The 23,157-nt window shown below is 44.8% G+C and overlaps 1 protein-coding gene across 1 annotated transcript in view; it reads left to right on the forward strand.

The window, feature by feature from the left end:
* Positions 1–22,688, forward strand: part of TRPM8 (transient receptor potential cation channel subfamily M member 8) — a 92,087-nt gene extending 69,399 nt beyond the window's left edge. Inside the window, exons 21-25 of the mRNA XM_027538264.1 lie at positions 661–851; positions 9,041–9,140; positions 10,502–10,535; positions 16,891–16,983; positions 20,015–22,688. Coding sequence (XP_027394065.1) covers positions 661–851; positions 9,041–9,140; positions 10,502–10,535; positions 16,891–16,941 — 376 coding nt within the window. The 3' untranslated portion in view covers positions 16,942–16,983; positions 20,015–22,688. The remainder of the gene's footprint in view (positions 1–660; positions 852–9,040; positions 9,141–10,501; positions 10,536–16,890; positions 16,984–20,014) is intronic.
* The last annotated feature ends 469 nt before the right edge of the window (positions 22,689–23,157 follow it).

Raw genomic sequence — 23,157 nt, forward strand, 5'->3', positions numbered from 1 at the left:
TTTCCCAAAGTATAAAAGTTAGTTATAAACGTAATTTTTAATGACTGCATAATGTAATCTTATGGATTAGCCATAATTTGTCATACATTTTCATAGTGTTGAACATTTTGGTTGTTCCACTGCTGGGTGGATGGTGGGGGCACCAGACACCCATGATGTATAACCATTTCTATATTCTCTTTTCTCAGTGTCTCCTTATTCTTAGGTTAGATTTCCAGAAATAAAATCAATGGGTCAAAGGGATAAATATTTTTAAGGCCCTTGATAAATATTAACAAACGGCTCTCCCAGATCGTTTATAATTAAACTCCCACAATGACGTAGGCAAGTTATTCCTATGAGAGTCATCCTCTTGGGCCTCTCAATATGAAACACAATACCAGAGTAACGGACAAAGAGAACCCTTGAGAGGTCTTGAAATAGGAATCATTTTAAAGTTCATTGGACAATCTTTTGTGATTAGCAACAACAAGACAAAAGCCAGATCTAATTTTGACCCAGCACGAACCAAAGAGTGCCTGAGTTGTTCAGGCTCTGATACCAGCATGGATTTTTCTCTCCTGTATCAGTGAGAGCTTGATACCGATGTCGCCGTATCCGGCGCTGGAAGGGCCAGGCCTGTGGAAGGCTGAGTCTCGACCCTCTCTCCCCTCCCGCCAGCTACACCGTGGGCACCGTCCAGGAAAACAACGACCAGGTCTGGAAGTTCCAGAGGTACTTCCTGGTGCAGGAATACTGCAGCCGCCTCAACATCCCCTTCCCCTTCGTGGTCTTCGCCTACTTCTACAAGGTGGCCAAGAAGTGCTTCCGGTGCTGCTGCAAAGAGAGGAGCACGGAGCCCTCCGCCTGCTGTGAGTAACCCTTGCGCCGGGGCCCAGAGGTGAGGGTTCGTTTCTGGGAGGGTGTCTGGTCCACATCTCAACGGCGGGGTTAGTCACAGTTATTTCAGCACTCACAGTGATGTGTCCTGAGACTTCTCTGATGGCCCAATGGTTGAGACTGAGCTCCCAAGGCAGGGGCGGGGGGCCTGAGTTTGATCCTTAGTTGGAGAACTGAGTGAGATCCCACGTGCCACACAACCGAAAAAAAAAAAACAACCCAAGTGTTCGTCTGTGAAGGTCAGGCATCGAGTCCCCTAGTGACTTAGCTCAGGAGGAAGAGTAGATTAAGAAAGACATCTAGATCTGCTGGGACAGCCTTGTTCCAGGGGGCTCGCTTTTGGACGGACATCATAATGGTGTAAGTAGGATGTTGAACAAACACAATGGGTGGGATAGTGTCAAAATGTGACTTGGTTCTTGCTCTCTGTTGCTTCCGTGACATTTATTCTCTGGGAAACCTTAGGTCTGATTCTGGCAAGGCTCATTGCTGCAGAAGCCAGTACTCGAGAAACCAAGTACCACACTCGGAGAGTTGGAGAATCAGGTTTATTACGCTGGCGGGCCCAGAGGAGTTAACACTCTCAGCTCTGAGCCCCGAATAAAGGGGTTACAGAGTTTTTATAGACAGACTGTAGTGGGCAACACTAGCTGTTAATAGGCTGGTTTAAACTAAGGGGTTTCATGCATGCAGGAACAGCAGTCAAGATGGGGAAGGGGATGCCTGGCCTGGACAGGCATGATTAAGCAGGTTTGCAGAGGCTGGGCGATTGCAAAGAGCAGGAACAAGGGTGAGTGAGATAAACTCAAGTTCCTAATATTGCAAGTCCCCACCTTCTGAGACTACGTGACCTACGTGATCTAGTCTTTGCAAGGGGCGAGCTGAGTTACAGAGGCAGAACGAGAAGGAGGTTATGTCAAATTTTAACTTTTCCTCTTCATTCGTGACTTTTCTGGTGGCTCTTAGAGAAAATCTTCCAATGACCTTACTTGGTTGAAGAATCTCAGTTTAGGAATTGGGACCCGCTGTCCAATAGATTAACCAGCCCGTTCGCCGTCTTCCAGAGGGGAGGCTCCGCTTAGCACCCTTCTCAGCTGGTGGACTCGTCAGGAAGGGTGGGCCACTGGCTTTCCTCTCTCCCTGCCTCCTGCCCACTCACTCACCAGCTGCCCTAACTGGCCTTCTGTGGGTTGGAGTGTGGGAGAAGGGAGAGGAAAGAGCAGAAACCCTCTGTGGAAACAATGGCACTGCCCTGGGCTGGCTCCGTGCCCTCTGGCCTGTGCGTGTTTCCAGCTGACCCGCGATCGTGTGGCGTGTGGTGGATCCTTCAGCTGAACCCTGCCCGACCCCTTCACACCAACCACCGCTCCTGGGGTCTGGCAATGCTTTCTCTTGGGGCTGCTCCCCGACCCGAGCCTCTGGTCTCCAGGGGTGTCTTCTGCACATTCTCCCACACCGCCTTCTGGAAGGCAAGAGTCCACACGGCCGTGGGGTTTGCTCTGTCTCTCTTGCATGCTTGCCCACCTCCTCAGCCCTGTTAGACTCTAGGCAGGCAGTTCCCCACCAGCCCCTCTGCTTGCCCCGGCTGTGGGAGCTGGACTCTCTGACCCTTGACCCTCGGTCACACCTGGTTCCACCATCTTTTTGGCTGCAGAGAACCCACATCCGGCTCTCTCCCCCGAGACCCTAGGGTTTCCTAATGCCCCTTCCTTGAGCCACTAAGCTGGGCAAGTCTTCCTCACCCACAAATGTGTTTCCATCAGATTCAGCCCAAGGGAGAGAGAGGCCTATTTTCATTCCTCCGGATGTTTGGACATGAAGAAAGAGTGGGAAAGAGCACCACCGGCTCCTGTAGCTTGTCCTCTAGCCTCAGGCTTAAGTGGGGGCTCCATCTCGGGGTGGGAGTGGGGCGCAGCTGCAGGGCAGCTGTCTGCACATTGACGGGGCCCAGACCCTTTGGGGTCCACACGGATCTTTCCATTTCTTTTAAAAGTCAGAAGGAAAAGCAATAATTTTTAGGTGACAGAAAATCTATTGGTACATGTGTGGGAAGCCAGCACTTCCCTGGTGACTCAGACGGTAAAGTTCTGCCAACGATGCGGGAGACCCAGGTTCAGTCCCTGGATCAGGAAGATTCCCCTGGAGAAGGAAATGGCACCCCACTCTAGTACTTTTGCCTGGAAGATCCCATGGTCGGAGGAGCCTGGTAGGCTACAGTCCACGGGGTCGCCAAGAGTTGGACACAATTTCACTTTTACTTTCATATATGTGGGTGCATGTTCAGTTATGTCCAACTCTCTGTGACCCCATGGACTGTAGCCTGCCAGGTTCCTCTGTCTTCATGGAATTTTCCAGGCAAGAATGCTGGAGTGAGTTGCCTTTTCCTTCTCCAGGGGATCTTCCTGACCCAGGGATCCAACCTGTGTCTCCCATGCCTCCAGCATTGGCAGGTGGATTCTTTACCACTGAGCTGTCCAGGAAACCCCTGTTGGTATATACTTGTCTTTATACCAACCCAGTCATATAATCTTTTAAATATTTTCTTCATCCAGGAAGGGGCCCATGATGGCAGAAGTGCCAGTGCTGAGGGCCTGGGGTGACTGACTTATCTCTGTAAAATTAGAAGTCCTGTATCCCAGGGACTCCATCAGTTCAGGGACTCACAGAGGTCATCAGTGGCTCTGTGTGCTGCCTAGGGATGCAGAGTTGATGACCCAGATTGGACTCAGCCCTAGAACCTGTGAGATTTCCATTCTCTCTTTTTTTTTTTTTTTGAGGAAAAGCCAAGAAGGGTCTCACTGAGTCTCTAAGAAGATCTCTTGTATCTTATCTAACAACTCCATGAGACCTGGTTGCTTGAAACAGCTACTATTTATCTGCTCACTGACTGGGCTTCCCCCGTGGCTCAGACAGTAAAGAATCTGCCTGCAATGTGGGAGACATAGGTTTGATCCCTGAGTTGGGAAGATCCCCTGGAGGAGGGCATGGCAACCCACTCCAGTATTCTTGCCTGGAGAATCCCCGTGGACAGAAGAGCCTGGCAGGCTGCAGTCCATGGGGTTGCAAAGAGTCAGACACGACTGAGTGACTAAGAATGCACGACTACCATCATGGGATTCATGTTTCATTTTGGGCCAATCATTCCTGTCTTTCTAGTATATCCCAAATATTTTGATGATTCAGAAAGTAAAAACATGAATTTTACTAACCTAGATATGATAATTGGCTGTAATTAAGAAAAATTTAATTTGCTAAGAACCATCATTTCTTTGTTTGATTCCTTCAAAGAAAAATGGGGGAAAGATACTCAGGAATATGACCTTCAGTATTGTTCATAATTTGCTTCTGTGTTACTCCTGCAGCCATGATCCCCTAAAGTCTGGCTTTCAGAATGTAAATGTACAAGGACCCCCATCTCATGTCACAGTTTAAAGAATCCTCATTGTCGACTCTTTTAACAGCATTATTTCAAGATGTTCAATGTCACTTTGGGGATGTCATTAGCTATCGCATGTATGTAATTGCCTTTCCTAATGAGGAAAAGTGTTTTGACAATTTGGATAAGTTACCGTCTTTCTTCTCATTGTTTTGCTGTGGAAGACAGAGTGAGTAATTTCTAACCAAAAGAATGAGAAGTCTTTATATCAGGGATGGGAATTGAAAGCTGAGACCTGGAATTTGTACTCAAAGACTACACCCAAAGATCAGGGGCATGTCATGAAGCGTCTCAGAACTACCTTTGAGTCTGTTTTGAAGCCATGTCACGGATGAATGTCTGTAGAACCTGTGGGAGGGCTCAGGGGACCAAACCAAGCCTGCAGACCTGGAGGCAAATGCAAAGTAAATTTAGGAAATGTGTTGCCAACTAGAGTCTTTGGCAACAAGTTTCATACTTCTTCCTGAGTGGTTACAGAGGAAAAACAAATGATGGAGAAAGGTGGTGGGGAGGAAGGTTTGATGAAGTATGAAGGAAAGTGAAAATGAAAGTAAAAGTCACCTAGTCGTGTCCGACTCTTTGTGACCCCCTGGACTATACATGACTCTTTGTGACCCCCTGGACTATACAGCCCATGGAATTCTCCAGACCAGAATACTGGGTAGCCGTTCCCTTCTCCAGGGGATCTTCCCAACCCAGAGATCGAACCCAGGTCTCCCGCATTGATTGTTTGCCAGTTGAGCCACAGGGGAAGCCCAAGAATACTGGAGTGTGTAATCTATCCCTTCTCAGGGGATCTTCCCCACCCAGGAATCGAACCAGGGTCTCCTGCATTGCAGGCAGATTCTTTACCAACTGAGCTATAAAAGCCATGTCTAACAGTTAGTGCTGTCTGGAAATAATTTGGTGCCTTGTGAGGTAGGGAATTCCTCATCACCAGTGGGATTCCAGCTGGGGGTGGGGAGGTAGAGGGGCTCCATGGGAGGAAGGTCTGCTCTCCAGCCCAGAATCAATAGAATCAGGAGACGTGATGTATGGGTGAGGACAGATCAGTCCTTTGGATTCAGGATGGGCTGAGAAGGTAGGATAAGATGCAGATATCCTCCCCAAACTTATTTGTGATTAAGCATAATAAGAACGTAAATGTAGAAAACAGGCATGTGGACAAACGGGGGCCGAGGAAGGTGAGTGTGGGTGAATTGGAGATGAGCTGTCTGGTGGCCTCCCATTCCCGTTCCATTTCTGTATTCTTCCTGAGACTAAGAGCTGTCTGGAGAAAGTGTCGTTGGCTCACTGTTCCTCCAATTGTGGTGAGCCCTTCAAGGAGACAGGTACAGAATAATACCACTCATTCTGACATGTTGCTTTCTCTAGTTGAAGCTCCTGTCCACTTGCTGGCCAGGTTTGGGGATATGTTTTCATTCATTCATTTATTTTTTATTGGAGTATAATTGCTTTACAATGCTGTGTTGGTTTCTTGGTGAGCACACACACACTACCCTGTGTAAAATAGAAAACTAGTAGAGAACCTGCTACAAAGCACAGGAAGCTAGTTCAGCGCTCTCTGACGACCTAGAGGGGTGGGAGGGGTCCCAAGAGGGAGGGGATACATGTATGTGTATGGTGATTCACTTTGTTGTACAGCAGAAACCAGTACAACATTGTAAAGCAGCAAAGCAACATTTGTTGGTCAGTTGCTCAGTCGTGTTTGACTGTTTGTGACCCCATGGACTGCAGCACGCCAGGCTTCCCTGTCTTTTACCATCTCCCAGAGCTTGCTCAAACTCATGTCCATCAAGTCGGTGATGCCATCCAACCATCTCATCCTCTGTCATCCCCTTCTCCTCCTGCCTTCTGTTTTTCCCAGCCAGGGTCTTTTCCAATGAGTTGGCTCTTCGCATCAGGTGGCCAAAGTATTGGGGTTTCAGCTTCAGCATCAGTCCTTCCAATGAATATTCAGTGTTGATTTCCTTTAGGATGGACTGGTTTGATCTTCCTGCAGTCCAAGGGACTCTCCAGAGTCTTCTCCAATTAAAATAGATAAATAAATAAAGTGAAAACAAATCCCCCAACCTGGCCAGCAAGTTGACAGGAACTTCAACTAGGGAAAGCAAAGAAGGCAGAAATGAGCTGTGTTCATCTGCACCTGTCTCCTTGAAGGAGACACCACAATTGGAAAAAACAGTGAGCCAACGACGTTCTCTCCAGACAGTTCTTAGTTTCAGGAAGGAATAAAGACATAATGGGGGATGGGGGTGGAGGACAGAATCCTCCAGCCACTATGCAATGATGACAGAAGACAGGGACCCAAGAGCCTCTTTACTCCCTGGAGATTCTGGGGCATCTGGTCACCACCTGCCCTTTTGTCTTTCTTTCGGGATGGCTAATTCCTGAACCACAGCATTCTGTGGCCGTCGACTCCTCTCACGGTAACTCATTTCCTACATTTACTTTGCATTTGCCTCCAGTGATAGGAGAATCATGGGGTTTAAGCTTCACATGGCTCTTCTTTAGAGAAAAATGCAAGATTTTTCGAATAACTTTTCAGAAAAGGTAGAATCCAAGCTTCCCTGATTTGTACTTTTGGGCCGATACTTTCAAGTGATGGTAAAATGTATGCTACCCAGTGATTACAGTTTTATAAAACCCATCGCTTTTCATGAATGAAATAGTATTTATTCATAGAGCATTTGAAAAATACAGAAAAGCTCAACTGAGGGCAAGAGCAGATGGGCTTCAGATGGTAAAGAATCTACCTGCAATGCGGGAGACCTGGATTCGATCCCTGGGTTGGGAAGATCCCCTGGAGGAGGACATGACAACCCACTCCAGTATTTTTGCCTGGGGGATCCCCGTGGACAGAGGGGCCTGGCGGGCTGCAGTCCATGGGGTCATACACAGTTGGACACAACTGAGTGACTAAGCACAGCAGCACACACATCTAGAGATAAATATTGATAGCATATTGGTATTGATTCTGTTATTCTTAGTGGGTGTATGATAATTTGATTGCTGTGTACATACACATTCAAAATCTAATTTGCTCATTTAACTAATAACCTCCCATAGAACATCTCCCATCACCATAAATATATACCTTTATGACAATTTTTAGCTGTGGAATATTCCAGCCTGTGGATATACTGTACTTCATTAAACCAATCCCTTGTTAAGCATGTATGGTTTCTCCTCTTTGGTTACTATGTCACACTATGATAAGCAGTTTTATATATTCATTTTTGAGTGCATCAGTGACTTTTTTCCCCTTTGAATTCTTTTCAAAGGAGAAATTTCTAGATACAGTGTATGTACGTGTTGAAGTCTTTTGATATGTCTGTTCCCATCCCATCCCTCGTTCCCTAACGCTGTAACAGTTCACAGATTTTTCCCAGTATATGGGAAACCTGTTTACTCACCTCCTTGCCAACACACGGTACAGTCGTTATTGTAGACCCTGCTCAGTTTCCAGTTTCGTTATGAAAATGCTATGTTATTGTCTCAGTGAACATTTCCTTGATTCTTAGAGAGGTTGGACATTTAGTCACCGGCCATTTTTGCTGTCCAGCCACCTAGTTCAGGAGCATCTATCCTTTTCCAGTTGATTATTAAGTTCTCCTATTGGGCTTCCACATACCTTTAGTTTGAGGAAAACAAATTGAGAATGACTTTGCTTGGAAAAATTCAGTTAAGAGAAATTCAGTTAGGAATTATTTTTTTAAGTGAATGACCACCATTGAAAAATAAATCTGGATTTGCTATCTGCGATCTGCTTCAATTCTGCCCCTTGCCTATTGGTTCTGCCTCTGACTCCCAGTTAATTCTGTTTATACCTAGGAAAACCTTATAATAATTCCTAAACTCTAACATCTTGAGGAACAAATTTAAAACTAAACACTGCTGCTGCTGCTGCTGCTAAGTCACTTCAGTCCTGTCCGACTCTGTGCGACCCCATGGACTGTAGCCCCAGACTCCTTAGTCCATGGAATTCTCCAGGCAAGAATACTGGAGTGGGTTGCCATTTCCTTCTCCAGGGGAACTTCCCAACCCAGGGATCGAACCTGGGTCTGCTGCATTGCAGGCAGACTCTTTACTGTCTGAGCCACCAGGAAAGCCCTACTGTTAAAAAAAAAAATAATGAACTAAAAATCTTTCTGGAACATTCCCCAGGCCAATTTTGCAGCACACCTGGCTTAGGTGAGAGGAAAAGACTAAACATAAGATTTTCCTTGAGGTCTACACCCAGGCTGCATATTTCAAGAGGATAGGTATGAAGTCCAGGGATGATTCTCCTCTCCTCCAAAGTTTCTACCCCAGCTTTAGGTTGAGAATAGACAATCCATCAGTAATAATCCAACTGAATATTCAGTGTAGCATTCTGATGTCATCAAAATGGGACATAGGAAATGTGAGAACCAAACTGAGTAGTGAAGTGATTTTGTTAAGTCACAAGACACACAGATGGGCTATGGCTGGATCTCGGTTTGGAATGCAAATTACATTCCTATTTCATGCAAGCTCCAATTTCTCATCATTACCAAGAACTTCATTACTATTCCATTGCTCTGCTGCAGTCACTAGTGAGTAACATTAGTCAGATCAGCCTGTGCAGGATGAATCCAAGTCCTTTGGTTCCAGAGTATGGCAAAATGCCTAGCAGGTGTTGATTTAGGAGGGAAAGGAGTAAAGGAAACAATTTGAATGTTTTTCTTTGTCTCATTATTCAAGGTTTCAGAAATGAAGACAACATGACTCTGGCATGGGAGGGTGTCATGAAAGAAAATTACCTTGTCAAGATCAACACAAAAGCCAGCGACCCGTCAGAGGAGTATGTCAGCCGTTTATTCCTGCTTTGCGAGGGTCCCCTTGTGTACAGAAGCTAGCAGATCACAGGCAGCTTACTTGAACAAACTCTGTGTAAAGAAAATTTGCACCAGAGAGCAGCATCAGGAGGCTCAGACAGCCAAAGGTGACAAACAGAAGGGTGTGTCAGCCTTCCAGGAAGGGCAAAACCTTCCCCCCTGCTATCTGATGGCCCTCCTGATTGCAGGGAAGAAAGAGATGTTGATATTTGGAACCTGCAAGGCAACGCCATGGACCAGGTGACCAGAGCATGGGTCCCTGTGCCATAGCTGCAGAGGTGAATTCTGGGAAGATCCACAGATCATGGGCAGCAGTCATTACTTTACAGGGTCCACACATGTGTCTCTGCGAGGAAGAAACAGAGAGATTAGAAGATGGCAAAGCCCTTGGGTTGATGTGTCACAGACTGTTCTTGTCCCTGAGAAGTCCTGAGCATCCTCTATGAGGAACATGGAGTTGCTGTAAACATCCCATAGAACTAGACACATCACTCCCTCCATAGATGGTCCACGAAGAATGTGGGCTGCAGGGTCTCCAGGAGCATGCCCTTTGAGCTTAAAATGGGGTTAACAGGGTTAATGCTACCGATAAGTCGCTTCAGTCATGTCTGACTCTGTGCAACCCCATAGACGGCAGCCCACCAGGCTCCCCCATCCCTGGGATTCTCCAGGCAAGAACCCTGGACTGGGTTGCCATTTCCTTCTCCAATGCATGAAAGTGAAAAGTGAAAGTGAAGTCGTTCAGTCGTGTCCAACTCTTAGCGACCCCATGGACTGCCGCCTACCAGGCTCCTCCATCCATAGGATTCTCCAGGCAAGAGTACTGGAGTGGGGTGCCATTGCCTTCCCCATAACAGGGTTAATAGTCAAATGTAATTCTAACGGAGAGCTCCAAACACACCTCAGAATTCGTCTAAGGAAGAATAAACATAAGAACAACTACTCCCTTTGTTAGGCTTAACACAGCTATTGGGAGCACGGGACGTGAGGTGTGCTTTTTCTCTTCGAGCAATGAGGCAGAGGCCTCTATCCTCCTCTGTCCCTGGACTCAGAGATTTTAGTTTTGGAAGGAAGGAATGGACATTACATGTCATCTTCCACCTCCCACCCGCATCAACAAAGGTAGCATCAATTTGGTGTCCTTCCAACTGGGACAAGAATGCAATTCTGCTTTGATTGGATATTTGGAAGAAAGTAAAAATGATAAAAGTAGCTGATGTTAATTTAGTTGAAGATGAAAATGATCTGTATTTTGTTTTTTAAAATGGAGCCTAATAACCTTTTTTCTCTCTTTCTCTGTTTTCTCTCTTTTTAAACATCTTTGAAGAATAAGGCATCGTTTTAGACAGCTGGATACAAAGGTAGGGTCCTGTTTATAGTTTGGGAAATATTTTTTAAACTCTATTATCTTTGAGCTTTCAGCTAGAGGCTGGTGTCCAAAAATAAATGAAGTTAATTGTTTTGAAAAATGGATATGACCCTCTTCTGTGTTCAGTTGTCTTCGTTCACTGTGTGAAGTCTGACTGCTGGAACAAAATTGCTTCAGATGTTTCTAGCCCACGTGGGAATAGTCCTGAGTCCCATTTCTACAACGTCTGAAATTTCTCCTGCTTCTGTCTAACCCAGGACCCCATTTCTCTTTTTCTCTCAAGAGAAAGATGCTTGCAATGACAAGGAGCACCAGGCAGGCTCAGAGAATCAGCGTGGGAGCCTGGGAGCCTCTACGCCAGTCTTTGTTGCCACTCTAATTTGTCACCTACTGAATTTGAATTATGAATGCGTGAATACACACATAAATGTCAAGCCTAGAGAGGGAATGCCCACCTCCATCCTGAGCTGGGCAGCTGGAAATTACGATTTGGTTCAGGAGAGGTGGCATTCGATTCATAAATACTGGCTCCCTGTTAGACTCTGAGGAGGAGGTGGTGTCTCTCTTATCATGGCGTTTTGAGGATGGGCCCTGGGTGTTGCAGTCACATGTCACATTTGCTGCTTCCTGCCTTGCCGCCCCCAGGATGTGCCGTTTCACTGCTGACAATACCCCATCAGGGGTGGCAGGGTCTCCAGTACCAAAATCCCCTCCTGTAGGAGCGTCTCAAGGAATATTGAATAAATGAACCAAAACTGCTCTTTTCAGAGCTCTAACTGATGATTTATCCAGTCCACAATTCCTTGCATATGTATTTCTGTGTTATCAGCAGCATGTAAAACATCTGAGGCCATGTGTCCATGGGTCTCCCTTCCTGCACTCTGGTCCCGTGCAGGACGCTGAACTGATGCCTGGAACCTTCCTACCTGCACCCCCTGCCCCCATGGCTTGTCAATTCCTTCATCGCCTTCCCTCCCCTGGAGCCGCCTGCTCCATACATTGGTGTCAGCCACTCAGGATGATGGTACATTCTGTGTAGAATGTTTCTGTCACAATCAGCTTTACTTCCCTACACTTTAGGGACTTCAAACAACCATCTTATTTCCCTCTTGCTTTTCTGGATCAGGAGTATGGGAAGGGAACAGCTGGGCAGTTCTTCTGCTTCTTGTCATCTCAGCTGGGTTTACGGGGCTGGATTCAACTGGCAGTAAGGCCGGGACCTGGCCCCTTGGTGCTCCTCCTCATTGCTTTTCTCCCCACATGACCACTGATCTACGTAGCTTGGGCATCTTGGGTCAGTTCCCTTTGTTCCATAGGGGCTGGCTTCCAAGACTGAGGAAGTGCTCCCCAAGGTGGGACCTGGACCTGGCATGACGTTGAGTAAAGAAGCCCCAGGCCAACTGAGATCTAGCTGGGGGAAGAGTTAATGCCACACGTCCATCCTCTACCCCTCGAGGTGGGAGTGATGCGTAGACATGGAGAGACGTGACAGCTATCTTTGGAACCACACCATCACACAAGAGTATATCCTGTTTCAACTGCTCTCCTTCTGATGTTATACTATTGCTGGTTTTTAATTGAGTGACTAGGAAGACCCCTAGTATGCTAAGGCTGTATATTGTCACCCTGCTTATTTAACTTCTATGCAGAGTACATTATGAGAAATGCCAGACTGGATGAAGCACAAGCTAAAATCAAGATTGCCAGGAGAAATATCAATAACCTCAGATATGCAGATGATACCACCCTTATGGCAGAAAGTGAAGAGGAACTAAGTGAAGGAAGAAGAGGAAAGTAAAGAAGAGCCTCTTGATGAAGGTGAAAGAGGAGAGTGAAAAAGCTGGCTTAAAACTCAACATTCAGAAAACTAAGATCATGGCATCCAGTCCCATCACTTTATGGCAAATAGATGGGGAAACAATGGAAACAGTGACAGCTTTTATTTTCTTGGGCTCCAAAATTACTCCAGATGATGAAGCAGTCATGAAATTAAAAGATTGCTTGCTCCTCAGAAGAAAAGCTCTTACCAACCTAGACAGCATATTAAAAAGCAGAGCACTGCTTTGTCAACAAAGGTCTGTCTAGTCAAAGCTATAGTTTTTCCGTAGTCACGTATGGATGTGAGAAATGGACCGTAAAGAAGGCTGAGGGCCAAAGAATTGATGTTTTTGAACTGTAGTGTTGGAGAAGACTCTTGAGAGTCCCTTGGACTGCAAGGAGATCCAATCAGTCCATCCTAAAGGAAATCAATCCTGAATATTCATTGGAAGGACTGATGCTGAAGCAGAAATTCCAATCTTTTGGCCACCTGATGTGAAGAGCTGACTCATTGGAAAAGTCCCTGATGCTGGGAAAGATTGAAGGTGGGAAGAGAAGGGGACAACAGAGGAAGAGATGGTTGGATGGCATCACTGACTCAATGGACATGAGTTTGAGCAAACTCCAAGAGATGGTGAGGGACAGGGAGGCCTGGTGTGCTGTGGTCTGTGGGATCTCAAAGAGTTGGAGATGACTGAGCCATTGAACAAGGAAGACACCATTGGGCTAAGTGCCATCAAAGCAAACATGGCCCCCAAATTTCATGAATGGACCCTTTGTTGAATGTTTTGGGTGTGGGAGCATTTTCAAGCCGAATTACATAGGATTAATTAGGAATAACACTTTGCAGTATCAGGAGTGTTTTCCAGATTGCCTGAGTCTATAGTATCAGGGAACAAGGTCAGCAGCTGTGAAGACCCTAAGTCCAGAGAGGCATGGAATGTTGTAGACTAGAGAGGGACAGTGTGAACGAGAGGGAACCCCGAGTGGGAAGAAGGGGGAAGCTATTTCGTCCTGTGAGGGAACTTGTTGGCCTCTTTAGGGATGCATTTTACTCCCTCACAAACCTCTGGGGACATATCTGGGGACACTCCCTTCAAAGAGCCCTCTGGGCAGTCAGAGTGGCCACATAAGAGGGACTTAAACAGTTTGGCTTGGGAATAGAGGTATGAAGCGTGTGTCTAGATGTGTGTGTCTGTATGTAGAGAAAACAGGCTATTTTTGGTTATTCTGTTGCTTTACTTGTGAGTCCACTTGAGGTGGCTTTGGAGGGAGTTGATGGAAAGTGGACTTGGGGTTGAACTCAACCTTCTGTGTACCTTGCTGGGGGGCATGCAGAGCCTGGGCAGGACGGCAACACCGGGACGGAGCAGAGTGGGGCTGGGGTCAGAGGTCAGCTGGACATCTGGGCACTGGTCCAGCTGAACTGATTCCCGGGTTCAGGGAGGCCTCCTAGTTGGTGAGCTTCTTGGAGGGTTGGGGTGATCCGGTGGTGGGGGCGGTGGGCCTGAACAGTGGGGGCTGTGGGGGCTGCTGAGGGGGCCCCAGATGGTTGCAGTCACAGTTGGGGGCTGTCCACACATACATGTGAGCCTGGGTTCTGTGGGGCCTTCAGGGGAGGGCCTTGGGTCAAGGCCCCTTGGCGTCTCTCTGGCTGTGGAGCTCAGCCTCTTTGTGGCTCTTATAAGAAGTCCCCCACACGCTGCATTTTTCAGGTTTTGGTAGAATTTAGGCAGATCCCTCCAGTGTTCTTGCCTGGAGAATCCCAGGGACAGAGGAGCCTGGTGGGCTGCTGTCTATGGGGTCGTACAGAGTTGGACACGACTAAAGTGACTTAGCAGCAGCAGCAGCAGGCAGATCCCTGGGAAACCATAAACCACACAACACAGAGCCCTTGGCCCCACCCATGGACTTCACTGCCTCTCTCCCCTCTCTTGGGGCTCCCCTTGTGGCTCAGACGGTAAACCGTCTGCCTGCAATGTGGGAGACCTGGGTTCGATTCCTGGGTTGGGAAGACCCCCTGGGGAAGGAAATGGCAATCCACTCCAGCATTCTGGCCTGGAAAATCTCATGGACGGAGGAGCCTGGTAGGCTACAGTCCATGGGGTCGAGAAGAGTCGGACACGACTGAGCGACTTCACTTTCACTTTCACTTTCTCCCCTCTCTAGTCCTGTCGCCACCCTCTCTCCCTTTTATCTCCTCCCCCATCCTCTGTGCCTTCTCCTCTGAACAACAAAAAGATTCTCCTTCATATCCAAAGAGAATTTTAGGGCTGGCCACTTGTTTCTTGAGCAAGCTCTTGATGTCTTCAGTTCAGTTCAGTTCAGTCGCTCAGTTGTGTCCGACCCTTTGCGACACCATGAATTGCAGCACGCCAGGCCTCCCTGTCCATCACCAACTTCTGGAGTTCACTCAAACTCACGTCCATAGAGTCGGTGATGCCATCCAGGCATCTCATCCTCTGGTGTCCCCTTTTCCTCCTGCCCCCAATCCCTCCCAGCATCAGAGTCTTTTCCAATGAGTCAATTCATGTGTAGGCATGAGGTGGCCAAAGTACTGGAGTTTCAGCTTTAGCATCATTCCTTCCAAAGAACACCCAGGGCTGATCTCCTTCAGAATGGACTGGTTGGATCTCCTTGCAGTCCAAGGGGCTCTCAAGAGTCTTCTCCAACACCACAGTTCAAAAGCATCAATTCTTTGGTGCTCAGCTTTCTTCACAGTCCAACTCTCACATCCATACATGACCACAGGAAAAACCATAGCCTTGACTAGACGGACCTTTGTTGGCAAAGTAATGTCTCTGCTTTTTAATATGCTATCTACGTTGGCCATAACTTTTCTTCCAAGGAGTAAGCGTCTTTTAATTTCATGGCTGCAGTCACCATCTGCAGTGATTTTGGAGCCCCCCAAAATAAAGTCTAACACTGTTTCCACTATTTCCCCATCTATTTCCCATGAAGTGATGGGACCAGATGCCATGATCTTCATTTTCTGAATGTTGAGCTTTAAGCCAACTTTTTCAGTCTCCTCTTTCACTTTCATCAAGAGGCTTTTTAGCTCCTCTTCACTTTCTGCCATAAGGGTGGTATCATCTGCATATCTGAGGTTATTGATATTTCTCCTGGCAGTCTTGATTCCAGCTTGTGTTTCTTCCAGCCCAGCGTTTCTCATGATGTACTCTGCATAGAAGTTAAATAAGCAGGGTGACAATATACAGCCTTGACATACTCCTTTTCCTATTTGGAACCAGTCTGTTGTTCCATGTCCAATTCTAACTGTTGCTTCCTGACCTGCATATAGGTTTCTCAAGAGGCAGGTCAGGTGGTCTGGTATTCCCATCTCTTTCAGAATTTTCCACAGTGTAAACCATACTAAACAGTGTATTGAAGTCCTTTTACTGCAACAAATATAGAGATTTCTCCAAAGCCCTCCAGTAAAAAAAAAACAAAAACAAAAACTCCATCTCATTCTTACACCAGAAAACAAAGTCATTCCTTAACCTTAAATCTGTAAGTAGGAATCTTACTATGCCTTCTTTATTTTAGGCAGCCCTCATGGTTTCTTTTTGTCCTTTTCTAACCTCACAGTTAAATTATGAGGTTAATACTGGAAAGAAGCCATAGTTAAACTTGTTTTCCTTGAGTGAGTGATTTAGCACGTTGGAAACCAACTGTACAGAGATTGCTTTATGTCTATAGCTTTTATCAAGTGTAACAATATGGCTTGTAATTTGAAGTGATCTTTATCATCTTCATGTATCTTGTGTAAAAACTTGTGAAATATGCATGTATTGAAAATAATTTTATCATGCCTTTTACCTAAATTTGTTTTGCTATTTATACTGTGTTTTTGGTGAGGGGAGACACTTTATTTGCAAAAACTTGATTAATGTTATATTATTTTCATTAGTGTTATACTCTTATCAAAGCAAAGCTTTATTGATATCATTTATTGGTATTAGTTACATATAACATTATGACTTACATGTGTAAATTTGTATCTGTATATAGGTTATATATTATTTCTGTGTTGTTAAAAACGTCTCATTTCTGTGTGGGAATCACTAGTGATTAAGATTCGTGCTTCCCTGATGACTCGGCGGTTAAAGAATCTGCCTGTAGTGCAGGAGACACAGGTTGGATCCCTGGTTTGGGAAGATCCCCTGGAGAAGGGAATGGCAACCCGCTCCAGTATTCTTGCCTGGAAAATCCCACAGAGAAGCCTGGTGGCCTACAGGCCATGGGGTCGCAAAGGAGTCGGGCATGATTTAGTGACTAAACAACAACAGTAGCAAAAACTAATCCTAATTGGTGCTAATGCTTATTTGCTAGTGATTTGATTTCAGAAAGTCTGTAGTGAACAAGCTCTGAAATATCACCTGTCTGATATTCTGCCGTACTCCAGGCATGGGCCATACTTCTTATTTCATGTATAGTTAATCTGTTTCATGGAAAAGCCTTAGAGTCATGATTTAAAATTTAAGTTGGAAAATTGATCTAAAGACTGGTTCTGTTTTCTCCTTTCCAAGCTTAATGACCTCAAAGGTATTCTGAAAGAGATTGCTAATAAAATCAAATAAAACCGCATGGACTCTGATGGAGAAAAATTTAATTCTAGCAAGGTAAGTCATTTTAATAGCTTTCTTCTTTTTTTGATCTGAAAATTTACATATTTTGAGACTAATTCAAAATCATGATATTTTCTCAGTTATTTTATTTTCACATGTGATCAGATTTGCAAAATAACACTGGTGTAAAAAAAACAAGGGATATAGAAAGGATACAGGTAGAAACCCACCTCCCATAACTCCCCCTCATGCCCACACTCCAAGACTGTTCCCTGGTCCAAGGTGAGCACTGATAGCATCCTTTTGAAACTTTAAAAAAAAACTTGCAAATTGTACAGCTATTTTGACATTAATTGAATCAAGATCAGACTATTCAAAGAGTTGGCCTTTTTTTTTTTTTAACTTAACTCTAGATCATGAGTGTCTTTACAGATCTGTGCTTCAAATATGTACCTCATTCTCATGGTGCATCATTGATGATTATTGCTGTAGGGGATACACAGATGTCTGGGTCTTTTGGTTGGCTTATTTTCTCTCAACAAATGCATGTTGATCACATCTTACTACCAAAAATGTTTTAGTAAACCTTTTAAGATCTGGGGGGCTTCCCTGATAATTCAGACAGGTAAAGAATCTCCCTGCAATGTTGGGAGACCCTGGGTCAGGAAGATGCCCTGGAGAAGGGAATGGCTACCCACTCCAGGATTCTTCCTTGGAGAATTCCATGGACAGAGGAGCCTGGCAGGTTACAGTCCATGGGATCACAAAGAGTTGACTGAGCCACTAACGCTTTCTTTCACTTTCAAGGTTTTTAGCAATAGCTCATTTGCACAATAAAAATGTAATTCAGTTAACTGGCAAAATTGAGCCCAAGGCTTTGCACCATGATCTGAGCATTTACTTTAATTAAGTTTTCTCATTACCTGTCCAAATGCTGAAACCAAATGTTAACAATGTTGTTAGGGAGTCGTAGAGCTAGGAGGAAACAGCTATGAGCATTCCATTTGATTAGAATTTTTTTGAGAAAGTGAATTGCACGGAATGGAAACACAATGAAGGCTCCCTTCCACCTTCTCTCTTTCCCTTCGTGTTTACTGAGCACCTTCTAAGCGCTGAGGCTCAGACTCTGATTTCTACCTTTGCATAAATCCTCTCACAGCAGAATTTCTATTCACAGAGTGGCTGTGTTATAAGGGTAACTGTATTAGGACCCATTTGGTTTATCTGGTCATTCAACACTTTTCCTTGGGTTCTGACAATTACAGATCGTATTCTAAGCCCTCTCTCCTGGAAGATTTTGTAAGGGCAAGATTGGCTCATATTTTATTTGCATATTTATTTTGTGTGGAAGCAGGGATAGCCTCGCAAGTTGCTCAAGAAAACAAACCTTGTACATTTAGGAAGAACGCATTTCAACTCTTCCATCGTGGCACTTCACGAACACAGCATCATACTTTACAGTAAATTATAATTCGAGTTTTGAAGCATTTGTTATTTTGTTTATGAGCTGAGCCATAGAAAAAGCAATTAGGAGGTGATGAAACAATTCAAAATGATTAAAAAATCCATAGAGGTGTAATAATCAGAAAAGATGTACTCATCCACCTCTTAAAGCTCTAATCTCATCTCTCTTTTTTTTTTTCCCAAAAGTGTTGACTATGAGGAAAATGAGCGCACAGACTGGTTTCTTAGCAACCTGCTCCTTGCTTAGACTTAATTTTTTTTAAGGTAGCGAGAGTTAATTCATTGGTGAATGAACATGAATGGGGAGAAGGACATTACTTCATGTCCATGTGGGCATCTGTGAGCCTGGGGATGAGAAGAGCATGAGAACACAGAGGCCCAAGATAGTCTTAACCACAGATATCTTTAGAAACAGTGTGCTTGGCACGTGCAGTTTGTTGGTATACTTTTTACTTCCGGGTAGAAGATCCGTTTTCTTTTTTTGATGTCGTCTGTCTGGCATGTCCTTAAGAAGTTCACAGAAAATGTAATTTTATAGGCAACCACCTACATGCTGCTAAAATATATATTTTTTGATTTTTTAAATTGAAGTATTGTTGCTATAAAATATTATATGTTATAAGTGTACAGTATAGTGATTTGCAATTTTAAAGGTTAATTCTTTAAACGTTAACTCTACTTATAGTTCTTATAAATGTTGGCTACATTCCCCGTGTTGTATAATATATCCGCGTAGGTTATTTTCTACCAATAGTTTGTACCTCTTACGCCCCTCCCCATATCCTGCCCCTCTCTCTTACCTCTCCCCACTGGTACATGGGGCTGAAATATTATTATTGTAGTGTCTCTCTGATACTGCTTTCTCTAGAGAGGTGAGGATATCTTTCCTAGGAGCAGGGGCAAGGAAGGGAATCCAACTCAAGCGGGTGTAAGCTGGGCACCAGTGAAGGCAGGGCAGAAGGGGACACCTGGGGACAAGTCTTTATCAGTTTGCCCATCGGGGCTCTCCATCTTGAATCAGCCTTTGATCCAATAACTTGGGATGAGATGTTTGGGTATAAATATTTCTTCCTCCCATGCTAAAATGGAAAGGAAGTAAGAAGCAGGGTGAGAGAAAGCTATTTGTTTGCTCGTACCCTTACACCTTCCCTGAGGACAAGATGGAGTGAAGGTGGGGTAGGGGGTACTTCCTTTGGGTACCAGAAATTGTTTGGTCCCTCCATAATCATCCATCGGTTCTTGTGTTGGCTGCACTTAAACTCCAGCTCATCTCTTCGGTACATTATTGCAGTTCTTTATGTTATTATCAAGTCATCCTTGTGCAGAAATCACTTAACAAATAGGGCACTTGGAAGCTTTCTGGGACGCAAAGCTTATCTTTGAGTTGAGTCTTAACTATAGTCATTTTGTTTACATTGGCAAAGAGGTCAGAACTCACCTCTTTAAGGGAGGAAAAATGGTCATGTACTCACTCCAGTACTGAAAAGCAACATCTCAGTGCCTGGTTTAGGCACTTAGGCCCTCTGTCAGTATGTTGCCAGTGTGTTTTGGAGCCAACAGTGTCCTGAGAACAGAAGAGGGAGATGGCTCTTAAGGCAGTGCTCTCCCTTTGTTTTCACAGGTCGCATCAGACGTCTGCATGGAGAAGATTCAAGGGATCCTGCTGAACAGTTGCATCTTGACAACAGCTGTGTTCCTGACTAAGCGAGAATTGTTCAGGCCCCTGGGTGCACCTTGATGGCTTTAATCACTCCAGTGTGCTCAGTCTGAGGATAAAATGTGTCCCCGATTTCACTCAAGAAGGCGGATATAAAGGAAGAACATTTCCTGCTTCCCCCAGGCCGCCCTGTTGCTCTCCGCGTCTCCGGGGCCAGAGCCCCATGTGGATGGTCTGAGCTGCCCGGTTTTCTCCCGTTTCCTCCTCTTGTCCTCCTTGGACCCATGCATGTTAGGGAACGTCTCTCCTAGGAATAGCAACCTGGTCTTGCTTTCTCTCCTGGATCCTTACTTTGTCTTCAACTGATTCTCTTTTGTTTCCTTTTTTTTTTGTATTATGTGACTACTTAGCTGTCACAGTGTTAAACGTTTCTGCAGTCAGGTCAGATTCTAAGACGTGCTACAGCTAGAGCACTCTGGTTTTTTTCAGGAGAAACTCTCATCATTGCTCTCTACGATTTTAATCATTAAAGCAGGTGATAAAGCATTATCTTCCTGCACGTGCCCCAGGAACCCAACTTGACGGAAGTACCCCCTTCCTAGCAATGCGAAAAGGCACCTGAAGATGACCTCCCCAGAGGCGCATCTGGTTTTATTTTCACTGAGTGTCCCCTTGCTTATTATTTTCCCATTATAAATAATTCATGGGTATGATAGGAAATTCCTGGGTATTATACAAAACATAGACTATGAGGAAAGTAGAAAATATAAACAGTCTCACTATCTGAAGATAATCACTGCTAACAAGTCAGAGTGTTTTTTCAGGTCTGCTTTTTTTTTTTTCCTATGCATGTTTTATGTCTCTTTTAAAATTTTATATAAAGTCAGCATATAGATTTTACATAAGCTTTTTCACTTAATATTTTATCCAAGATGTACTCTTTATATACAGGGTCTTAAACTTTACATTAACACTTGCTTGCTGTTCAGTCTCTAATGATTTCTGCTATGTTGGTCATTGAAGGTGGTTTCTTGTTGGCCAATGGGGTGAGCATCTATGCGTATGAATCTTTTTCCACAGCTGGGAAAATTTCCCATGGCTAGATTCCCAGGAATATGTACTTCTTAACAAAGTATTTATAAGGTTTTTTACAGAAATGTTTAGCAAATAGGAATTGTTAGCTTGATATCAGTTCAGTTCAGTTGCTCAGTTGTGTCCAACTCTTTGCGACCCCATGGACTGCAGCACGCCAGGCCTCCCTGTCCATCACCAATTCCCGGAGTTTACTCAAATTCATGTACATTGAGTCGGTGATGCCATCCAACCATCTCATCCTCTGTCATCCCCTTCTCCTCCCGCCTTCAATATAAGTCTTATCAAACTATTTATAAGGCTTTTTCAGAAATGTTTAGCAAATGGGAATTATTAACACGATACAGAACCTAGAACTCCTAAGATAAAATATTGCATCTAATCCTTAGTTTAGGAAGAAACCAGTATACTTATTTCAGTATTATAGAGGTGAGGGCATTGGTATAGAATTCAAGGTATTATGTTATTGAACGCCTGTACTCCCAGCTTTGTCTGGAAGTGGTGTTATCTTTGCACAAAAGAAGTGCATAAAGTTATTTAAACATCCGTGATTAGTTTTTCCACTTTGAATAGAATGTACTCAGTGGCTAAAGAAGAAAATCTTAGAAGGAAGCTATTAAATGATTATCTCATTAGAAAAACTACAAAAGCATGAACCAAAAAAATGTTTTTCTGTTTTGTCTGGGCAGTAGTTAAAATGACTCCTCACAACATTCATGATGTTTGTAGGGAATGAACACAAATAAAAGGTGTCTTTTTACCTAAACCTCTTTAATGACCTGACAAGGAATAGTGGTGGGGATGATCAATTCATGGTTTTGGATTCTGAAAGGTGGAATAAAATTTACTTGACAAAAATTGTCGATGAATGGAATTTTCAAGTTTTCTCTGTTAGCGAGAGAATTTTGTTTTTGTTTCACCATGGCAACTAGAAGAACTGCCAAGACGAGGCTTGTGTTATCGCCATAGTGACTGGAAAAAAAAAACAACAAAGTATTTGGCCCTGTCCATAAGACCACGTAGAGAATGACAACCATCCCAACCTTTTGTCCTCAATTCAGATGGTGAATGTGAATAAAATCAGTAACTTGAAAACCTCCTAGAAGATGAAACTTAGCATAACTCTTGGCTGATCTCCTTAAATGTGCTTGTCCCTGTGTTCACGTTTTCACAGACTATGCTTTTGTTAGTGTAAGAAATAGGCCGTGTGCACATCAACATCGTGAGTAAAAGCAACTGCTCCGTTGACGCTAATGACAGAGAGCTTGAATGATGCTCGGAGTCCACTTGGGGGAGCTGCCCGGTGCTTCCAGGTCGGCCGGCCTGGCAGAGGTTTTCGCGTGGTTCCTGTCCGTGGTCTCTGTGCAGGACAAGTCCTTGTTTCGGTGCAGCTCATGACAACAGCAGTGTCTTGGCTGCACCTCTAACCAAAGGTGCTGTCTTTGTATCTGGTACTGAAGGTGTCCTGGGCGTGTGTACATGGCTGCTGTTAGCCTTGCAACTTGGTTCAATTGACTGTGTTGAATTAAATGAGGAGGAAATGTCATGGGTTGCCTTTGTCATTCTTTTGAGAGTGGAAAAAAATACAGTCCCTCCCTTCAGATTTATTTCTATGGGGATCTGACTCGCAGAGTTAACATGAGCTGACTTTGATAAGCAGATAACTCGAGCATTCTGATCGCATGCAAGCAGAAGGCTGTCCCCCATGGTTCTGATTCTTGCCATCAGGGCCAGGTTTGGATCCATGGTCGCTTTTTGGTGCCCCCGGTTGGGCACCCGTCTACACCCCCAGGGTCTCCAGCTTCTGTGACTTGGAGACACCCTGCTAGGTCACCACCCTTTAGATATGTGTGGCTGTTTCTGAGCTTACAGGGTCTCCTGTGGGCTCAGGATCTGTCTTGGGGCCAAGATGGTACCTTATGTCCACAGCCCCCCATGCTGATGGAGGCTGGGGCCCAGACCCCGTTTCCTTGCTGAAGGCAGAGTCCTCCAAAGCCACCTTGGTTCCAGACACA

The sequence above is a fragment of the Bos indicus x Bos taurus genome, chromosome 3 (genome assembly GCF_003369695.1).
Source record: "Bos indicus x Bos taurus breed Angus x Brahman F1 hybrid chromosome 3, Bos_hybrid_MaternalHap_v2.0, whole genome shotgun sequence".
NCBI lineage: Eukaryota > Metazoa > Chordata > Mammalia > Artiodactyla > Bovidae > Bos > Bos indicus x Bos taurus.